The sequence below is a fragment of the Lontra canadensis genome, unplaced genomic scaffold, assembly GCF_010015895.1.
Source record: "Lontra canadensis isolate GAN:19392208 unplaced genomic scaffold, GSC_riverotter_1.0 scaffold63, whole genome shotgun sequence".
Classification (NCBI taxonomy): Eukaryota; Metazoa; Chordata; class Mammalia; order Carnivora; family Mustelidae; genus Lontra; species Lontra canadensis.
Window position 1 is genome coordinate 8,025,689 of NW_022631057.1, and position 18,812 is coordinate 8,044,500.

Below are 18,812 nucleotides of genomic sequence, written 5' to 3' on the forward strand. Positions count from 1 at the left end.
GCTCTCCCGGGGGCCTGGTCAAGAAAGACTCCTTTTCCTCGAGAGAAGTCTCCCTGGGTTCCTGAGCTGAGCACATACTTTCTCCATGAGCGAGCAGGGACAGGAAAGAGGGGCGTCTCCCTGGGGGCCTCACCTCCTGCACGTCACAGGGGAGGGAAGCGAGAGAAAGGAGCTGAGGGCCGGGAGACGCCGAGGTCCCACACTCGGGACTCGCAGCCCTGCCCCCCAAGAGCGCTCGCTCCCGCAGCGGCAGCGCCCTGCAGCTCGGCCCCGGCGGCGGCGCGCAGCCAGTGGAGTGGGTGGTGCAGGGCAGGGGCGGTATATCCAGTCTGACCGAGGGCGGGCCTCGCCAGTGCCAGCAGAGGGACAAGCCGGGGCGGAGGCGCCAAGAGCCGCCGCCGGGAGCCTCACCAGGACCACTCACTCTATGGCCCTCGGGAGCCGCTGAGCGCAGCAGAGCAGCGCCCGCCCGCCCGCCCGCCCGCCGCCCGCCGCCCGCCTGCCGCCCGCCGCCCGCCTGCCGCCCGCCGCCCCTCGCCGCCCCTCTCGGCTCTCGCAGGCCCGGCTCGCGCCTCCCGCCGCCATGAACCACTCGCCGCTCAAGACCGCCTTGGCGTACGAATGCTTCCCGGACCAGGACAACTCCACGCTGGCTTTGCCGTCGGACCAGAAGATGAAGACCGGCACGTCGGGCAGGCAGCGCGTGCAGGAGCAGGTGATGATGACCGTCAAGCGGCAGAAGTCCAAGTCTTCCCAGTCGTCCACCCTGAGCCACTCCAACCGAGGTAAAGTTTCGGCGCCCGCGCAACCCGGGCGCCCTGGCCCCGCGCCCCGCGCCCCGCGCCCCGCACGGCGGGGACCCAAGGTGGCGCGCCTCCCGGGACTGCGGGGAGGCGAAGGAGCGCGGGATCTGCGCTGCGGGTCCGACCGGGTGCGGCGGCGGCGGGGGCGGGCGAGCGGCTGGCGCGAGCCCCAGGCTGGGGGCGCGAAGGCGGGTTCGCGCGGCGAGGGGAGGGTCACGGCCAAGGCCGTCTCTCCAGCGCGCGCAGACGCTGAGGACGGCCCGCGCGCGGGCCGGTACACCCGGCCCAGAGTCCGGGAGGCTTTCTTACCTCAGGCTGCTCCGGGAACATCACCCCCTGCCCCTCAGCTCGGTCTCCCCCGACCCCTCACTCCCCGCCCCTCCTTTGGGCTTCGAGTTCCTCGGCGCCATCGGCAGGTATCCAGGTAGCCGGCGCCCAGGCCGGCAGGTCTCCTGCCCAGGTGGGACCAGTGTGTGGCCGCCGGTCCGGGCGAGGGAGTCACGGTGGAGGGAGCAGGGGCTCAGGAGAGCGCAGCGGGACGGGGAGGTGCGGCAGGGAGCGGGGACCAGCCCTTGGAACGCGCAGCGCGTTAGCGGGAGCCTCACGCCTGGAAGAGGCGAATCTGGTTGGAAGGTCACGCCAAGACTAGTGCGCTCCGGAGGCTTCCCCAGGCCGTGAAGGGTGGCTGCGGATGCCCTCTTTGCTCAGTAGCTAATGCAGAAGCTTTCTTTCCCACCGGATTCTCCCTGCCTCACTTGGCTTAAGTAGGAAGGAACAAGTGTCAGGAGGAGGGTAGGAAATGAGGTTGGCAAGGCTGGAAATCCCAGAAGGCACCCAGCGCTGAGACCTCATGGTGAGCACTTTTCCAGTTCAGGTGCTCAGCCTGACCAGCCATCAATGCCCTGGTCCCCACTCCCGGTGCAGAGGTCCCCCACACCGGGAGGTTAGGAGAAAGGGATTGGACTCCTGAAACTCAAGGAGGAAGGTATAATATCTGACAGGGGCATTTGTGGAGAATTTATAGACCACATACTTTAATACAAAGGATTCCTGTAAGAATTCCATTCAAACTAGCAAACTTTCTGTTTATTTGTGTGTTTAGGTAAATTTAGTAAATGCTAATAAAGATTCTACAGACTTCAAACCAGCACTGGTCAGCCAAGACTTATTTATGGAGCCAGGCCTCTAAGAGAGAGTAAGGGGAGTGGGGGGTAGTAAAGAGGAAGGAGGCAAAGGAGACAGACCCCTGCCCATCCCACACACACACACACACACACACACACAGACACAAACACAAACCAGCTCAAACTTCCTACTCCGGCTTGGTCTCTCTTCCTCTTTCTCTCACTCCCGAGTGGCCCCTTTGTAGAGCTGAGGGAGAGAAAATGGCTGGCCAAGGATTTCCCTGCACCCCGAACCTTAAAGGTCTTTGCTGCCCTTTGTGTGCCCTTTGCCCTGGCCTGGACTCCTGGTTGCTCTCCTGCCACACTTCTGCTCAATGTCATCCAGACTCCGGAGCATTTGCTTCCTCTTTTACTTAGTGTTTTGGTAGCTGCTGACCAGTCTTTTTTGGAAGTAGGTTTGGGATTTAAAAAAAAAAAAAAAAAAAGTGTCCCCATTTCTGTCCACAGCCCAGTCACAGCTCAAGACAACCTACTTTCTTCTCGGCACAAGACTTAGCTGTCCCTCTCCCACTCCCATGCCATCCCCTGCCACAGCTCCAGGAAGATCTCAAAAATCCCGGGTGCTCCAAACACCCCTTCTCCTTCCCAACTATGGGGATGCGGGCAAGTGCTCTGTTTCTGACCTTGCCCTTTGAGGGTAGCACCTACTCGATGGGATCTCCTTCTCACCATCCCAAGGTCCTCCAGGGGACTCCAGCCAGGTGAGCTTTGACTTCCTCAGCTAATGCTTCCCTCTCCAGAAACACGCTTCTCCAAGGACTGACCATGTAGGTGTGTCCCCTCTGCCCTTGGCTCTGGCGAGCTTCCCACAGGGGCAGTTTCCCCAGAGGCATCCTAGGTGGAAGAGGCGGTTGGGTCACTTGGAGCTGGTGTTTCTGGTTTATCTGGCTTTGTTTTCATCAGATTTCCCCCCTCTCTTCATCAGAACCGCCCAGGCATTCCCTATTTGCTCAGTGGCCATTCCTGTTAACTTTTCTCTCTCTTTTTGTGTTGGTTTGTTTAGCACGCACCTGCTCTGGTTGCTGGGAGGGGTGAGCTGGGAGTTGTGGAAGGACCATACCCCAGGTCATTGCCTTAACCAACTCCCCAACCCCATCCCGGGCACACTAGAATTCTCCTTCAAGAGAGAAGAGTCGAATTCTCTAGGGGGTTTGGTTCTCTTGGAACCCCGGAATCCCACCTGGGCCCCTCGTGTTGAGAACACCCACCCCAGAGAAGGCAAGCCACACCTCACAGGTTCCCTGGAAGGTAGAAACCTCTCCTTGTACCCCGTAAAGAACAGTCAGGAATTGGCCACTGGTGGTCCCAGCAATAGAACCTGCTTTTCTCCAGAGTCTGTCCCCAAGAGGGTTCACAAGACAGAAGTCCCCAAGTCCCAGTCCCCAAGGGCTGGGAGAGGAGCCCCTTGAAAGGAGCCTGACTCTCAACACCTATTTCCACCCATGTCTTCCCCCAAACCAGCAGATGAGATAAAGGCCTCGCCCTGGTCAGGACGTCCCCAGGGAGGGAGGAGGGGGCTCGGTTTGGGAGACCCTGCAGAAGGAAGCTGTTCTGAACCTGCCTGCCCATCTGGGCCTTTTTCTGAACTGGCCGCTAAGTATTGTTGTCCTGTGTTTCCAGAGTGTCCTTGTGTCTGCACAGCAGGGCGTCTTCTCAGACTATGGGAGGCGGAGAAAACCGAGGCAATGATGGGGCTGTTCAGCTAAAGATTTTTTTTTGCTAGGGTTTTCCCTTTGCTAGGGAAACTTGACCGGCCTGGGACGGGAAAGTCCCCACAGGCGTTTATCCTGAGCTGCCCTGGTTGAGGGGGGGGGGGGGGGTCAAGGGTTCATGCATCAGTTAGGCAGCCCACACGGAAATATTTTTCCACATTCCGGTTCTTTAGAACTTCACTCGGAACCTCTTCCTGAAGCTTAACCTGAATCTCATTTGGTCCAACTTCAGCATCACCGTCATCGTGAATACACATCCCACAGACAGTCTAACGACACCACCTTTCTTTTTCGTATCACTTCTCATTCCAAAGAAATCTCAACACAGCAGCGTCATTGTCCTTATTTGTTTCACTCCCTGCTGAGACATCTGTGATTCCTCACTTTCAGCCTTCTCCTTTCTTCTCTCTAACAGGGCCAAACCTGTATTTCCCCCTCTCGGAGATAGGGTTGGGGCCACGCTGAGCTAGGAAAGGTGCCTGTCCCCCACTTCGTCATCCTGCATCTGTCCCTCATATCACAGTTACTACTTAAGTCTGTCCTAGGGGGCAGGCTTGTGCTGACTTGGTGGCCGTGGTGTGCACAAGTGAAGGTCCCTGCCTCGGGACCCGCCTTTGTTGGCCTTTCTGTATCTGCTTTTGGCTGTGTCTCATCATGAACCTCTGCCCGTGTGAGGTTCTGCTCATTCTACTGTCTTGAAAGTTGCCCGTTCCTGACCACAGACCATGAACAGACATCACTCCTGGGGTTGTTTTCTCGGGTCCAAAGCTGGCATGGGAGAGGGTAAAGGGTGTCTGAGCTTTAACTTGTCCCAGCAGCGAAAAGTCCTCATTAAACTGCAGATGAACCAATTCCTATTTCTTTACAATGTATCTTGGCTCGAAGCTGAGGTTTTACCAGAATTTCCGTTTGCCTGTTACAACACATACAAAAATGCCAGGTATTCCAGAATGTTGTACAGCAAATGCTGTTTCCCTGGACCCTGCTCCTTAGTTAAACTTATTGGCAGAAGTTTAAAAAAAAAAAAGAAAAAGAAAAAGAAACAAATGTTTCTCCCCATACGCCAGATTGTAAATATCAATAAGCCAATGGTTTCCGGTCTACAAATCTGGAAACTATTTCTACCACGGGGATGGCCCCTAGAAGGTGTGTGATGTTTGGACAAAATAAGATGGAGGAATGGTAGCTATCCTCAGGTGAAGTTCTTTGCAGACGCGCACTGCACATGCACACACACTTACATGCATATATACTCACACCCATGCACATGCATGCATATAGGCACATTCTTGCGAACACACAGACCCCACCTTGCAGTCTGTTGAGGGCAGGAGTCCAGCCTGGTGTCAGGAAACCTGAGTTCTACCTGGACGGATTGCTAGCTGGTGTGTGACCTTGGACAAGTCATTGCCTCTCTCTGGGTCTCTACAACTGTACGAGATCAGATTAGATCATCTCAAAAGTGTGCTATGATGGTAGCCATCTCTGGAAATAGATCCCATCACTCCCTACCACGGCAGACCGTGCCCCCACACTGTCTATAGCTGTCCTACAAAAAAACTCGTCCCCTCAGTGAGAATCCCATGGTTTCCCTCTTGTAAACATCCTAACATACCAGAAGCCGTCCACTCTGCTGCTCTCAAACCTGACTGCACACTGAAACCATCTGGGAATTTTAAAAAAGGCCAATGCCTACGTCCCACCTCAGAGATTCTGATTTCACACACGTACACACACACAGGCATAAAGATGGATAGTCATCTAAGGTGGTGATTGCTGATGACCGTGTTTTAGTCTGGATCCCCAGCCTGGGAGCTGTATCCTGTTCTGACCTTTGTCCACACGAATCCACCACCCTGCCCCCATGCCGGCCCTGTCCCCACGAGATGCTCCCACTCCCTGCCCAGGCCTTGGGTTTCGTGGTGACCAGGAACAGAGGATCAGAAAGAGAAAGGGGGGCTGTAGCAGAGCTGGGCTCGACAGTGTCCCAGCAGAGCTGGGGGGAGACCCCTGTAGCAGCATCCCTGTTCCATACATGTGCCCAGGAGAAGGGCAAGAACCACGCTAAAGTGCCTGGTGAGGCTGTGCTAAACTCCTTGCCCTTCTTAGGCGTGGAAGCTTCCAGACAGGAATGTCCACAACACTCCCAGCTGGCCTGGGCAGAAGGAAATGGGAGGACATCTGGCCATTCCCCTCCCTTGGGCACCTGAACGTTCCCATGGGCACACTTTCTGCCCAATCTTGAACCTCCCAGAGGTATATCCTCCCAGAAATGTCTTCGGGCCGCTCTTCCTAGTACCTCATTTAAATTCTTCTTGCGATGGGTCTAGCCTTACTGAGCACCACGAGTAGAAGAAATTTCCAGGGGTGAAATAAGAGCATTTTCAGGGCTAAAAGATAATGAGCTTCCTTTCCCAAGTGTTCTGTGTTGAGGAGCAGATGGGCTTTACATCAGCGTAGAAGCCAGAAAAGACATGGGCCTTATGGGACACAGATCAAACAAGAGACTCACATCCAGTGCAGCCTGCGCTGTGACAAGGCCTCCTGACCAGCAAGGGAGAGGGATCGGGGGAAGGAGGGAGGGGAGGAAAGCGGTTTCCGATGAACTCCGTCCCTGCGGGCAGCCTGTTGGTCAGGCAGGCAGAAGTCTCGAGTGCCTTGTCGAGGCAGACCCTGGTCCTGGGGTCAGGAGTAGGGGGCAAGCAGAAGATCTCTTGCTCCACGGAGTTCTCGGCCTCTTTGCTTTCTGGGAGAAGGGCCCATAAGTACATGTGCATGTACACACACACACACACCCGTGTACAGAAACCACACTGAGGAACACACAGGCCAGCATGGAGTGAGCAGAGCAGCTGGCCAGAAAGCCGAGCTGGTTACGCTAGAGGGTTTGGAGTGCCCAGAGCTGGGTGGGGTCACCTCTAGAAGAAGCTGATTTTGGTGCAAGGTGTTGAATGCAGGGAGAGGGCTTGGCTGAGGAGAAGAGAAAGAATGTTTCAGGTGCGGTGGGTGTGACCCATTTGAAAGCTTGGAAGGTAGAAGATGAGTCATCCCTGCAAGGGTTGGCCCATCCCCGCCGGAGAGAGAAGCCCGTGTATCCCAACAAAGGAGCTTCCTTCCATAAAGCTTTGGTAGCCAAGAAAGCTTGCACTGCCCCCGTGACACCAGAGAGAACCCGACCCTCGTCATAGGCAGCAACGGCAGGCGGCATCCAGGGACACTGACGATCTGAGTGGTGGGTTTTTTGAGATGGCTTTTCACCCTGAAACTCTGACCCAGACGAGACAAGCTGTGTGGACAGAGCAGCTGGAATTGATGGTACGCTGGAGAAAGCAATATGTTCTCTGAGACCTTTGCTCTTTGACCTCGGGGTTCTGAGGGTTGGACAGATGCCTCCTGGGGTCAAGGCACAAGTTTGTCTGGTATCCAGCTCTGCTGAGAAGCCGTCACCCTTTGCTTCTGGCGTATGCACCCTTACGGGGGAAACAGTGGGAATGCGGGCGCTCAGCTACAAGAGTCCGGGGTGATTCTGTGGGGTGAGCTGGGCGCTGGGATCACCTCTCCTTACTCCCCTGACACCAAGACTCAAAGAGGTAGATGTGCCTCTTCTCAGCTCCTCTCAGATCCTCCATCTTCCTGGATTACCCCACCCAGCAGGACATCTTTGGGTGGGAGAAAGCCCTGACTGAGTAGCCTTCAAGGACCCTGGTCCCGTGCTACAATCTGAGGGACATGGAGCCTCCAGGCATCAGGCACCTAAGCCCCTCGGCCATGGGGGGTGAACTGGTTGACAAAAAGGACCCGCTCCGTGCAAGTTTGGCCTGGCCCCAGACAGAGCCATGCCCTGTGCCCAAGATCCCAGGGAAAGGAGAGACACGGCGCCTGCTTCAGTGCCCGAAGTACATGACGGTGGGTACTGGCACAGTCAGATGGAGAACTGACTACACCTGACAGGGCCCCTGTTCTGAGGAGGCGGTCAGCCAGGGGTGATGGGACCAGGTGGAGTTAATCAGGAAAGGCTTCCTAGAAATGAGCTGTGAAGAAGTCAGGGGACTTGACAGAGAAGGGAAAGTTGTCAGAGCTATTACCTTCACTGTCATGGAAAACCCCCATGTTCTTGTTGTTGAACCTGACTTTCCAAGGGTAATGTGTACCAGCCAGACACCCTAGGGTCAGGAGAGGGGAGCAGCACTCTTATTAAAAGAGCTTACCTCGCCTCCTACCTGCATGTTTTTGGTCATCGGGCACAATGCAAAGTGTGACCTCAAGTAGGTAACTTCTCTGGACTCCTCTTAGACCCTACCAGAACCTCTGCCAGAGAAGCAGTGCTGGCTGGTGTGATGGCAGCCTCTTTGTCACAAGGAAGCCAAACAAAGCATCTTAAGGTGGGAGTTAGGTGATCTTAACCCCAATTGCAGATGGATCTTAGGGATTGCCTTCAGGAGCCACCTGGAAGGGCCTGGAGGCCTTGGTCTCACCAGAAGTGAGTGCCATAGCCCACACCTGTCATCAGTAGAGTCACCACTGGGACAAAAGTACTGGCTTTTGGAAGGATAGAGCATTCCAGAGGTCTTATTCACCCCTGCCTCCATGGCAGAGAACTCTGCCTCCCACATGGAGAGGATCATGTGAGAGGGAGGCGGGCAGGTGCAGGGCATGGAGGAGATGCTTCATCTGATGACCAGCAGTGATGTCACTGTCACTGCTGACAGATTCCCTTTTGAGAAGAAGTGGAGACCCCATGGGAGCCTGCCTTCCACTGAGCCTCCTGGGTTATGCCTCCCCTAGCAGAAGGCCTCCCTGGGGCTCCATAGAACTCTTTGTCTGTCACCATCCGGATTTTCCTTCTAGAAGCTGCTGGCTGACCCGCAGCTGTCCTTGGGTGAGACGTCCCTGCTCCCGGGCCAACAGCCAAGTGACCTCTGGCCCGTGAAACCCTGGAAGGGATGATAGAAGTAGGCTGGATGGAGGAGAGTCAGACGAGACCAGCCGTCAGCCGCCTCAGGGCCCGACCGTGCATGCCTAGGGTCCTGCCTATAGCCTCTTCCCTGGTGTCAGCTGGTTCTGGATCTCAGCCCACGAAACTGCTTCTAGACTCCTCCTGACAAAGCGCAGCCTTTCCCGGGAGGGGCAGCTTCCCGAGAAAGGAAGAGGAACCAGCTGCCTGCACTCAGTAGGGAGCTCGGATGAAGTCAGAGGCTCAGGGAGAGTCCCCTCAGGAGCCAGGCCTGGGCCCGCAGGACACCTCTGCTGAGGCAGGCAGCAAAGGAAATGGTGGTGTAGGCTTTGATGTCTCCCCATCTTCCTTGCAAGCTTCTATGGATGCCATGGGGCACGCATGGGTCCCTGTAATCACACAGCCATGGAACGCTGGCGCTGTATGGGGCCTTCGGGGCATAGAGAGGCCAAACCCTTCTTTTTACAGAAGAAGCAGCTGAGGCCCAGAGAGAACAAGTGACTTGGCCAAATGTCAGAGCCAAGACCAATGTCAACAGCTCTGGGCTCCCAGGGCAAGTTCTCTCTGCCACAGCCGATAACACTAATGGCCTATTGATCCTCCATGATGGTGGGGGAGGGGATGGGAATCAGGGCCGGTCACCCCTCCTGTGTGCAATGGGGCAGTCCTCTAGGTGGCTTCAGACAGAAGAAACGGCACCGAGCAGAGACACCTGGCACAATTCAAAGCTCCCCCCCACCCCTGGTATTCCTTCTGTCAGTACTACCCCACCCCCCCACACACCCATTACCCTAAAAAGGCTTAGGAATCTGAGTGGGTTTGGCAGAAGGGAAGGAGCTAATTTGGCCAGGTAAGATCACTGTCAAACCCTTCCCCCTAGATGGGGCTTCTGATGCTGGAGTCTGACCATCACTTCTGAAAAGAAGTGCCCATTCCCCTTAGGAGGCTCTCACTGGATCCCACTTTCCATTTTTCCCCAGAGAGCTCATCATGTAAAAAAGTGTAGGGCAAGCCTTGCTCTGGACACCCAGGCCATAGAGCCCTGGCTTCCCCCTCATGCAGATCCCAGTGTAGGGAATGGGACAGCAGGCAGGATGTGACGCAGGGTCCAGACAGCAGAGAAGGATGTGTTTAGAGGTAGAAGAGATCACCCTGGGCAAGGCTGGACAGAAGAGGCTTCCCCAAAGGGATGAGATCCCGAGCTTGCCCTTGGAAGATACGTGAGATCTGAATGTTGTGGCCGAGAAGGGAAGGCAGACTCGGCCAGGGGCATGGTGTGAGCAAAGTCATGGCCATGTCCCAGTCAGCTGTGTTTCAAGGACAGTAAGGCAGCCAACAGACCAACTTTTGCAGAGTTGGGGGACTGTCCTTTAGGGCCCACCTGCCACCTGGTGAAGGGGAGAAGGGAAGGCAGCCCCACCAGGAGCCCAAAACCCAGTTCGGATTTCTATGATTCAAAGCCATTTTGCCGCTAATAACCCTAATGACACTCTGTCCTCTTACTGAGCCTGTCATTTGTGGGTCTCCAAACACTCTGAAAACATTAATTAATCCTCACTGGGGCCTTTGAGGTTGGTGGCCACCCCCCTTCCCCATCTGGAGCATGTAGGAGATGAAGGAAGGGACAAGAGATCGTGTCATCACTAGCAGCGGCTGGACTGAGATTTGGAACCAGAGTCTTGCCCTGAATTGGCCTCTCATCAGCTCTCACTGGTCTGTGGCTCTGACCTCAGAGCTCTGGACCTGGAATGCTGAGATCCTGCCAGTCCTCCCCCAGTGGGGAGCTTATCCTTGTGGAATGTGGATTCGTGATTCCCCAGAACCGGATGGCGGTGCTCCATGGCCCTCCCGGCCAACTCCTGGCTTGTAGGTGTCAACGACCCCAAGCAGCAAGGAGACATTCAGTCAGCCCAGGAAGGGCTCGGCCAAGATTTGCAGAGCTGTCCCTGCAACAGTCGGCCTGGGCTCTTTCTTGGCCCTGACCGTGGAGGAGGTAGAGTAGAGAGACAGAGACAGCAAGCAGATGATGTATTTGTTATCCTCCTCCTTCAAGAGCTCAGCCCTGGTCTCTTCCATGGGGCATGGTGAACCCAGATACCGTGGGGAGGAGAGGCGAGTGAAGAGCATGGCCACCCCTGTCCTAACCCCCTGCCTTTGTCCTCAAGGTTCCATGTATGATGGCTTGGCTGACAATTACAACAACTATGGGACCACCAGCCGGAGCAGCTACTACACCAAGTTCCAGGCGGGGAATGGCTCATGGGGATATCCGGTAAGGAGCTGCTTCCATTCAAAAAGACCCAGAATGTTCGTGGGGATGGTTTAGGGTTTGTGGCGGAGCAAACCTGCATTGGTTGCTGAGAAGCATGACATGGGGTGGGAAGGGGCTGCACTGGTCCCTGAGGTGAGGCCCAGCAGCCCCCACCAGGTCCTTTTGCTTGCCCATTACTTCGTGGATGGCTCTCAGTATAGTCTGCTGTTTGGGCTAGTTGGATATTTCCAGATGTCTCCAATGAGAACATTTTAGTAAGTTTTTAAAGTCCATTTTCTAGAATGTCTGCTATGATATGGATTTGAGAGGGGTTTGAATTCTTAAGTTCCATTTATGGATTAACTTAGAGATCTTGAGGAAAATCCTAGAGGGGCCCTTCTGCTCAGTATGTGCCAATGACCAAGGACGCTGCTTTAGAAGTCCCCTGGGGCTGGGAGAGCTTGTCCCCTGCATTACATGCTGGAGTGGAGTGTTGAGTTTGTAAGTTGGACAGGGGTACCTGGCCAGCTCAGTTGGTAGAATATGCAATGCTTGATCTCAGGATCCTGAGTTTGAGCCCTATGTTAGAAAAATGAAATAATGTGCATGAAAAAAAAAAAAAAACTGATGATCATCAGTCTTAAGGTTTTTGTTGTTTTTTTTTTTTTAACTAACAAAGGTAGAGTTGTTCTAGATCTTTTAATCCTGGCCCTGTCAGTGTCTTTCTGTGTGATTTCCAGCTACTATGCCCACCCATCCGTTACTGAACAAATATTTATTTAGCCCTACCCCTGCACCAAGGTCAGTATAAATGTTCTGGTTTAAGTATACAAGCCACTGTAGGAGTTTTCCTCTTCTTCAATATCAGAGGTATTGGGCTAAATGACACCTTGGTTTCCTCCCTGTCTCCAAAATCTGTGACTTTCACTTATTTTGCTAATTCCAGCATTAGCCTGTATGGTTCTTGGGAATTCTTTTGTGAGACATTATGCACATGGAACGAAATGCTGCTTTTCTGTGGGAATCTGGGGCACTGTCTTCTTGGGGCTCCAGGCTTCAGTGGCATTTGCTTTGAGTTGACATTGTTTACAGGTGTCACCCCTGAGTTTTGGGGTCCTGAGCAAGGGAGAGGGTTGGTGGTTTAGGAGTCAAGCGTTCTTTTCGTTGTCAGTTTGATCCTTCCTTCCTAAGTTCTTATTGGGGCTAACTGGGGAGTAATTGTCTTTCTTGTATGTTCCAGGTTAGGGACCAAAGGGAAGAGTTAACCAGGTTTCTTACAAATTTATTTCCCTCCCATTTTTCTAATTTTTGATGTCAGTTGATATCCTCAGTACAACATATAGACAGTTGGCTGAGCCCAGAAGCTGACAGATCAGGCACAGATGTGGATAAAGTGCTTTGACATCAAGAATGATGACCAGACCAAACCTGACTTAGAGAAAACGACTTAGTAGAAAGGCATATATGAGACCCAGGGAAGGCAGATCCCTGGACTGCACCAGCAGTAGGAATGAATAATCCTGCCGACCCGCTGGATGGTACAGGTCTTTACATATATTTTGTTACAAATCAGAGCCTCTAAAGCTTATTGGGTTAGTCCAGTTTCTACCACTTCATGGCTCTGTGACTTTAGATAAACTTCTTAACTTCTCTGAGTCTCAGTCTTCTCATCTGTAAAATGGAATGAGGATATCTGTGTGTATACTTCACCCACAGGCTGATGTTATGTTAACAGGGAAGTGTTATCAGATGGGCGGTGTGAGGTCATTACACGTGGAAATTTGTAACCAAGAGCTGCAAAGGAGCTCCTTCAGAGGTCTTTCTTTAGAAAAAAAGTCTCCACATGGCCCATGTTTGGCATTTCTTCTAGTTAATCAACTCCATCTTCAATAATCTCAACAGCCTTTGATGCTCCCAAACTGCCCCCACCCCTCCCTGTGCCTGTTTTCTGACAATCCACGAAAATTCCTTCCCTTTCCCGTGCCCTAAGGCCCAGCCCTCCTTGCTCCTTCTTCACTGGCGGGACTTAAGACATGACTCATGTCAGGGTAGCTGCTGAGGCACGTCCTGTCTCCTCTCAGCTCAGGAGAGGCTATGGGAACGGTGAAGAGCTGAGCACACATGAGGATTTGGCAGAGGGAGGGGGAGAGGTAGGGAGGAAATGGAATAATTGATATTGGAGCCAGGCATATAATCAGCCAAGGACGGGGCAAAACCAAGTGGGGCCAGGACTTAGGGAGAAGGAGAGAGGGACAAACTGTAATAGAGCTCAGTGGCGGTGAGATAATCTACGTCTGAGGGATTTTCCCATGGCTGGTACAACTGGCACAGGACCATTTCCTCCCCTCCCTTCTGGTGAAACCAATATGGCGGCACAAGTCAGGGAATGAGGGGAGCAGGCTGTGCTTCGTCTGCACAAGCCTCGTCAGCAGGTTTCAGAAGTTGCTGAAAGCTGCTGAAGGACCGTTTTCCCTCAGATACTTCACGTCCACACCGTCAGCCAACTTGCATTGAGCAACTCCGGGGCAGGGCAGGGCAGGGAGTGAGACGCACACTGTGGACGCCCAGCTGAGACTCGCTCTTTGCCCTCAGTGAACTTGCAGTCGAGTTGGGAGAAGCGTGGAGGTTGGAGGACAAGTTGAATGCAGGCAGGAGTTTCTCTCCTGGACTACTGCAGCAGTTCTGCGGTTGCTCAAAATATTTCCAGACCCTCTAAGAAAAAAATTTTTAAAGACAACTATCAGTGTCATTTTAGGAGCCGTATAATATAAGAAAACCAGCCTCATTTCTTTACTGTCATGACCTGTGTTTCGCCAGAAACAATATTAGCCACTTTGAGCCCCTCACTCCCCAGATTTGGCTCCAGTTCCAAATATCAAATGAACTTCAAATAACAAAGATCGGTCACCATGAAGTATATATGTTATTTAAATATGCAAAGGATCTGCGGGCAGTTCCCAAATGAAAGTTCTAAAAATCTTTAAAAAGCAATGGTGTTATCTTGTGATTTGACCTTATATTCTATATCAGCAATAGTCTTCTAATTTAAATAGATGTAAAACATCACTTATATCAAAAATTAAGAAAACTGAACAGAGAGAGTCTTTTTTTTTTAAGATTTTATTTATTTATTTGACAGAGATCACAAGTAGGCAGAGAGGCAGGCAGAGAGAGGGGGAGCAGGCTCCCTGCTTAGCAGAGAGCCCGATGTGGGGCTCGATCCCAGGACCCTGAGATCATGACCCGAGCCAAAGGCAGAGGCTTTAACGCACTGAGTCACCCAGGCGCCCCAGAGAGAGTCTTATCATAAAATAAAGCAAAGTTAGTCTGATACACAAAAAGCATCAAGGACTTTAAAGAAAGGGGAAGATTGATACAAAGAAAGTCATCGACCCAGTCAACTCTCTGTCGGCCATTCCAACCTCCTCCTTCTTCAGAGACGTGGCAGGAGCCCCAGGGTGGCACAGACCTCAGGGAGAGGGAGGAGTTAGGGGAGGTGGGGCAAAGGATGGGGCACTTTTTAGCCCCGCTGCTCAGTATCTCGGATCAACAGACTGTGCCGTGCTCTGGTTCTCAGAACCAGACTAGCGAAATATTAGGGCCCCAGGGAGGCTGACACTTTACAGCTGAGGATATCCAGGTCCAGAGAGGGTAAATTAGCAAGAGTCACATAGCCGCTTAATAGGACAGCAGACTAGACCCCTGGCCTCCTAACTCCTAATCTAATGGAATTTTACTCTCATTACTCCAGACTTTCGATAGTCTCTTTATCTGAGGTTTTTGTTTTGGTTTGGTTTTGGTTTTCGCATCTCAATATTTTAATATCACAACCACGTTTTAGGGACCTGCAAGAAACGTAGCTACAAGTTTAGATCCCTTCATTTCCTCCCTCTCCTGTCCCCCAATCAAGCCTACTGTTTACCTGAGCAGCCAGTCTCACTCAAAAACAGGAGAGCAGCCATTTTTTCCTTCCTAAACTCAAACTGGAATCACTCAGCTCTAGGGGCTAATGGGAGTCAGGGCAGAGGCGCCAAATAAAATGCAATAAAATACAACACTTGGGACATATTTACACTAAAATGTTACTTGTTGTTTACCTGAAATTCAGATCTGGTATTTTTATTTGCCAAATCTGGCAACCCTAGGTCAGGGTATCTTCCCACACATTCCCCATATTAAAAACAGGACTTCCTTAAGTGATCCTCTCCTAGGCCAGAGACGCAAACAGAATTACTTCAGGCCATAGCCACTGGTGAGAAAGTAGAAGCTGTTTGACTCCTATTAGGGGACCTTTTATGGGTCCCTTGAATACCTTCCTCTGGGTCAGCTGAGACCAAGTTGAGGGGAGTAGAGAGCTCGAGGCCCTGGAAGGCATAGCCCTTCCATTCCAAAGCTGAAAGTGGGTTCCTACAACAGGGCTTTGTCCTAGCTGAGGCAAGTGGACACTTTTGATTTACAGGGAATATTTCTGGATTAAGATAATTATCTCCTTTCCTACCATCTCCAGCTTGAAAAGGTTTTCCTATTTACAAATCAGGCATTCAGGTCTTCTGGGAGGTCACATCAAGTAAAATGTTCTCCGGTTAGGGACTGAACTAGCCCCTCCCGCCCAGGACCTGATTTCTAGGAGAGGGAACCCATGTGGGCATCGTCAGCCAGGAGGTCTGGGCTAGGGCACACCTGGGGTGCCGCCATATTGAATCATTCATCCATGCTCAGTTAAATTCAGCCCCATGCTCCTCAGGATGAGAAACCCCAGGAGTATAACCAGGGAAAATTCTGCTTTTGTCCTGTTTATGGACCCCATTTCTCTACTTTAAGCCAGGATTCACTGGCAGATCTTTCTCCTGAACCATTCTTAACTGAACTTGCCTAACTGACGTGTCAGTATTTGATGATCTACCCATGACAGCATTTTGTGGACAACATGTTAGAGACCCTGACCCTGAGAAGAAGTGATCCTGCCCAGCCCAGACCTGAAGCCACCTGGGTGACCCGCTTTTACAGACAGAGGGTTGAAGTTGCATGAAGCTTCAATAGGGGATGGGAAACCCAAGCACAGTGTTCTCCAGTTAGCCATGTGGTTGGAGTGTCCACAAAAGCAGGGCCCTGGGCCAAGTACTCTTACAGAGGAGCTGCCAGAAAGAAACATGACGGGATCCTTGCCCTTGAAGTAGAGAAAGAGACCATCTTCACCAATCCAGTTAACACGGTCTGTTCCCCCCCGAAAAAAAGCTTGGTGTAGAGGAATAAGCCTTGCACTTTGGCCAGGAACTTCAGATCTAAATCTTGGCTTTGCCCCTTAACTGGCTATGTGGCCTGGGCCGGTTCTTAACCTGACTGAGACTCAGCTTGCCCATCTCTAAAATGGGTGGGAATTCCTGTTCCAAAAGGCAGCAAGGGGATATGGCTCTGGCATGTCAGCATGTCAGATCTTTAAGGGGAGGCCTAGATTCTTGTCTCAGCTGGATTGCGACCAGCTAAGGGATCTGGGGTGGTCTTCACCTCTCCAGACCTTGGCTTTCCCATCCAGGGAGGAAGGCACATTGGGATTAGATCTGAGACAAGGACGCATTCAGCTCCAGCTTCTCAGGGGTCTGTGTGACCTGAGAGCTGAGTAGCCACAGGGCTCCATAGCCAAAGCTTACATGGAGGTCTCCCCGAGAGCAGGGGCCGGTCCTCCCGCTAAGACCCCCACCCCCCGGAGGGATACTGGCTTCTGCACTTCCTCCCCACTTTCATCTGAGCATCTCCAAGCACCAGGAGAACAGCAGTTAATTAACCCTTGCAACAGGATGGAAAGGTGGTAGGACCTCATTTACTTCGGCTTCACAGAGAGGAAACAGACACGGCCAATGGCTCCACCTCATAACGACCCTGATGTAAAACTCAGTCTCCACCTCCTCCCCTGCTCCCATTTCTCAGCTCTGAATGTCACCTGGGCCACCTGGGTTCCTTTGGCTGTGCCTTCCGGGCCTCTGTTCTTGAAAAGTCCAGGGGAAGAAAGATAGAGGGGATATAGGCTCCTTCTCCCAAGCGGGCACGGCTCCTGCCCCAAAAGGGAGTGATTGATGTGTTTGCCAACTCAGTGTCCCTGCTGCCAGCCCGTGACTCACTCCCACTCGGCCCTAGGAGATAGGAGGGTCCCACGGAGCCCCAGGCTCTCACCCAACAAGAAGAGACAATGATCCTACTTGCTGAGGGACAGAATGTGCCCGAGAGAATAAGGCGCGGGAGCAAGAGCGGGCAGGGCCGGCTCCCGGGGCACCCCTCCCTGTGGAAAGCAGTAGCTTGGCTTGTAGTGTGTTTTCACAGACACCTTGCTGAGGCTAGAGACACTCCTATGCAAGAAGCCTGTGGCCCACACCTACATCTGGAGTGTCCCTCAGGGAAGGGCCCTCCTTCCTAAGCTGTAGTCTACCAGAAGGGCTCTGCTTTCCATGTGAGGAGTTCCGCTGCCTTCGAGTTGGAACCTAAAGGGAGGGGGAGGGCCAGAGGGAAGGAGGAAGCCCCAGCCTGGCCGTGGGCTTCTCAGAACATCACTGCCCTGGGGACTGTTGCTGAGACTCGGGGACTCCCCGGCCGGGCCTCAGGCTGACCGTCAGCAGACTAGACAGTGGCTCAGAACATCTCTTCGCAGCTCTGACATCACAGAGCCCGTGGCCTTCCTTGGGAGAGAGGAATCGAGGAATGCCTCGCATGTCCACGCCATGGGCTTGCAAAGGGAGGGGAACGTGGTTCCGGCAAGTACATGGCAGCGACGTCCAAGGGTGGGCTCCAAGTGGAGAAAACCAGGCCAGGCTACCGGAGAAGCTGAGCTGAGCTTGGAGTGGGGTGTGAAAGGAGAGGAGGGCTGCCCTTCGCAGAGAGGATGTGGGCAGAGGACAAACTCTCCTAGGCCTGGCGCTCGGTCTGACAGTAGCGTCTGGGCCCTCTTTTCTGACTGATCACCCCCAAGGAGGGCGGCTGTGTGCATGTTGCCAGCTCCAGGGATCTCATAAGCCTCCCTGGCCTCCTGCCACTGATTCCTGGGGGTGCGGGACCTGCCATGACCCTAAGCTCAGCGAGGATGCTGCCCACCCCTGCCTTGTGCCCCTGAGGGGCACCAGACCCAGAATCAGGCAGTGAGGATCCTCATGGGGACAGGAGGCCAGACAATTTGGCCAGAATGCTCAGGGACAGAGGTCAGGGTCCGGGACTCAGTGGGGCAGCCAAAGAGGTGGTGGACAGCATCGGGCTTTGCCAGCCCTGGACACAGTCAGCCGCTGGCCCTCCTCAGATGGTGCCTCTCTCCTCAGGAGAGATGGCAGAGCCTGGTTTACATCTTCCTCCAGCTCAGTCTGTCAGCGAGCCCCCACGAGTACTTCCATTTGGTTTGCGGAGAGCTCTGAGGTGAGGGCGAGACGCCGGGGTGCGCGCTGTGAGGCCGCTGACCCCCTGGCCCTGTAGAATGGAAATGGCTTCTCCCGAGAAGGAAAGTTGCATGAGTTGGTCACTATTCTCACCTTCCCTCTCACACACATACTTAAAGTAGACCCTCTGGGACTTTAGAGGGAAGATTGGAAGAATCAAGGATAATTGTAAACTTCTTTATTTTTTCCAGAAAAAAAAAATGAGCGGAGTTTTGTTTGGGTCCTGGTGTTTTGTGTGGTTGGTGGGTGAGTGGGTTGGCTGGCTTGGGTTTTTTTTTTTTTGTTTTTTTTGGTCTTGGCAAGAACTAATGTACTCAACCAACAAGTCTTTAAAGTCCTGACACTATAGTTAACAACGACTCAAGGAGGAAGCAAGAGCGTCAGAGAGGATAGCATTCAGAGTGAGCTTGAACCCTGCAGGCCTGCGTTCCCTCAGCTGGAAGTGGGGGGGGTCTCCTTCCCCAGCTCCAGCCCCAGGCCCTGGAAGGTGGGGCCC

The 18,812-nt window shown here is 53.2% G+C and overlaps 1 protein-coding gene across 1 annotated transcript in view; it reads left to right on the forward strand.

Moving 5' to 3' along the window:
* Positions 1-523: 523 nt before the first annotated feature.
* PKP1 (plakophilin 1) overlaps positions 524-18,812 on the forward strand; it is a 47,556-nt gene continuing 29,267 nt past the window's right edge. Inside the window, exons 1-2 of the mRNA XM_032878236.1 lie at positions 524-785; positions 10,819-10,925. Coding sequence (XP_032734127.1) covers positions 584-785; positions 10,819-10,925 — 309 coding nt within the window. The 5' untranslated portion in view covers positions 524-583. The remainder of the gene's footprint in view (positions 786-10,818; positions 10,926-18,812) is intronic.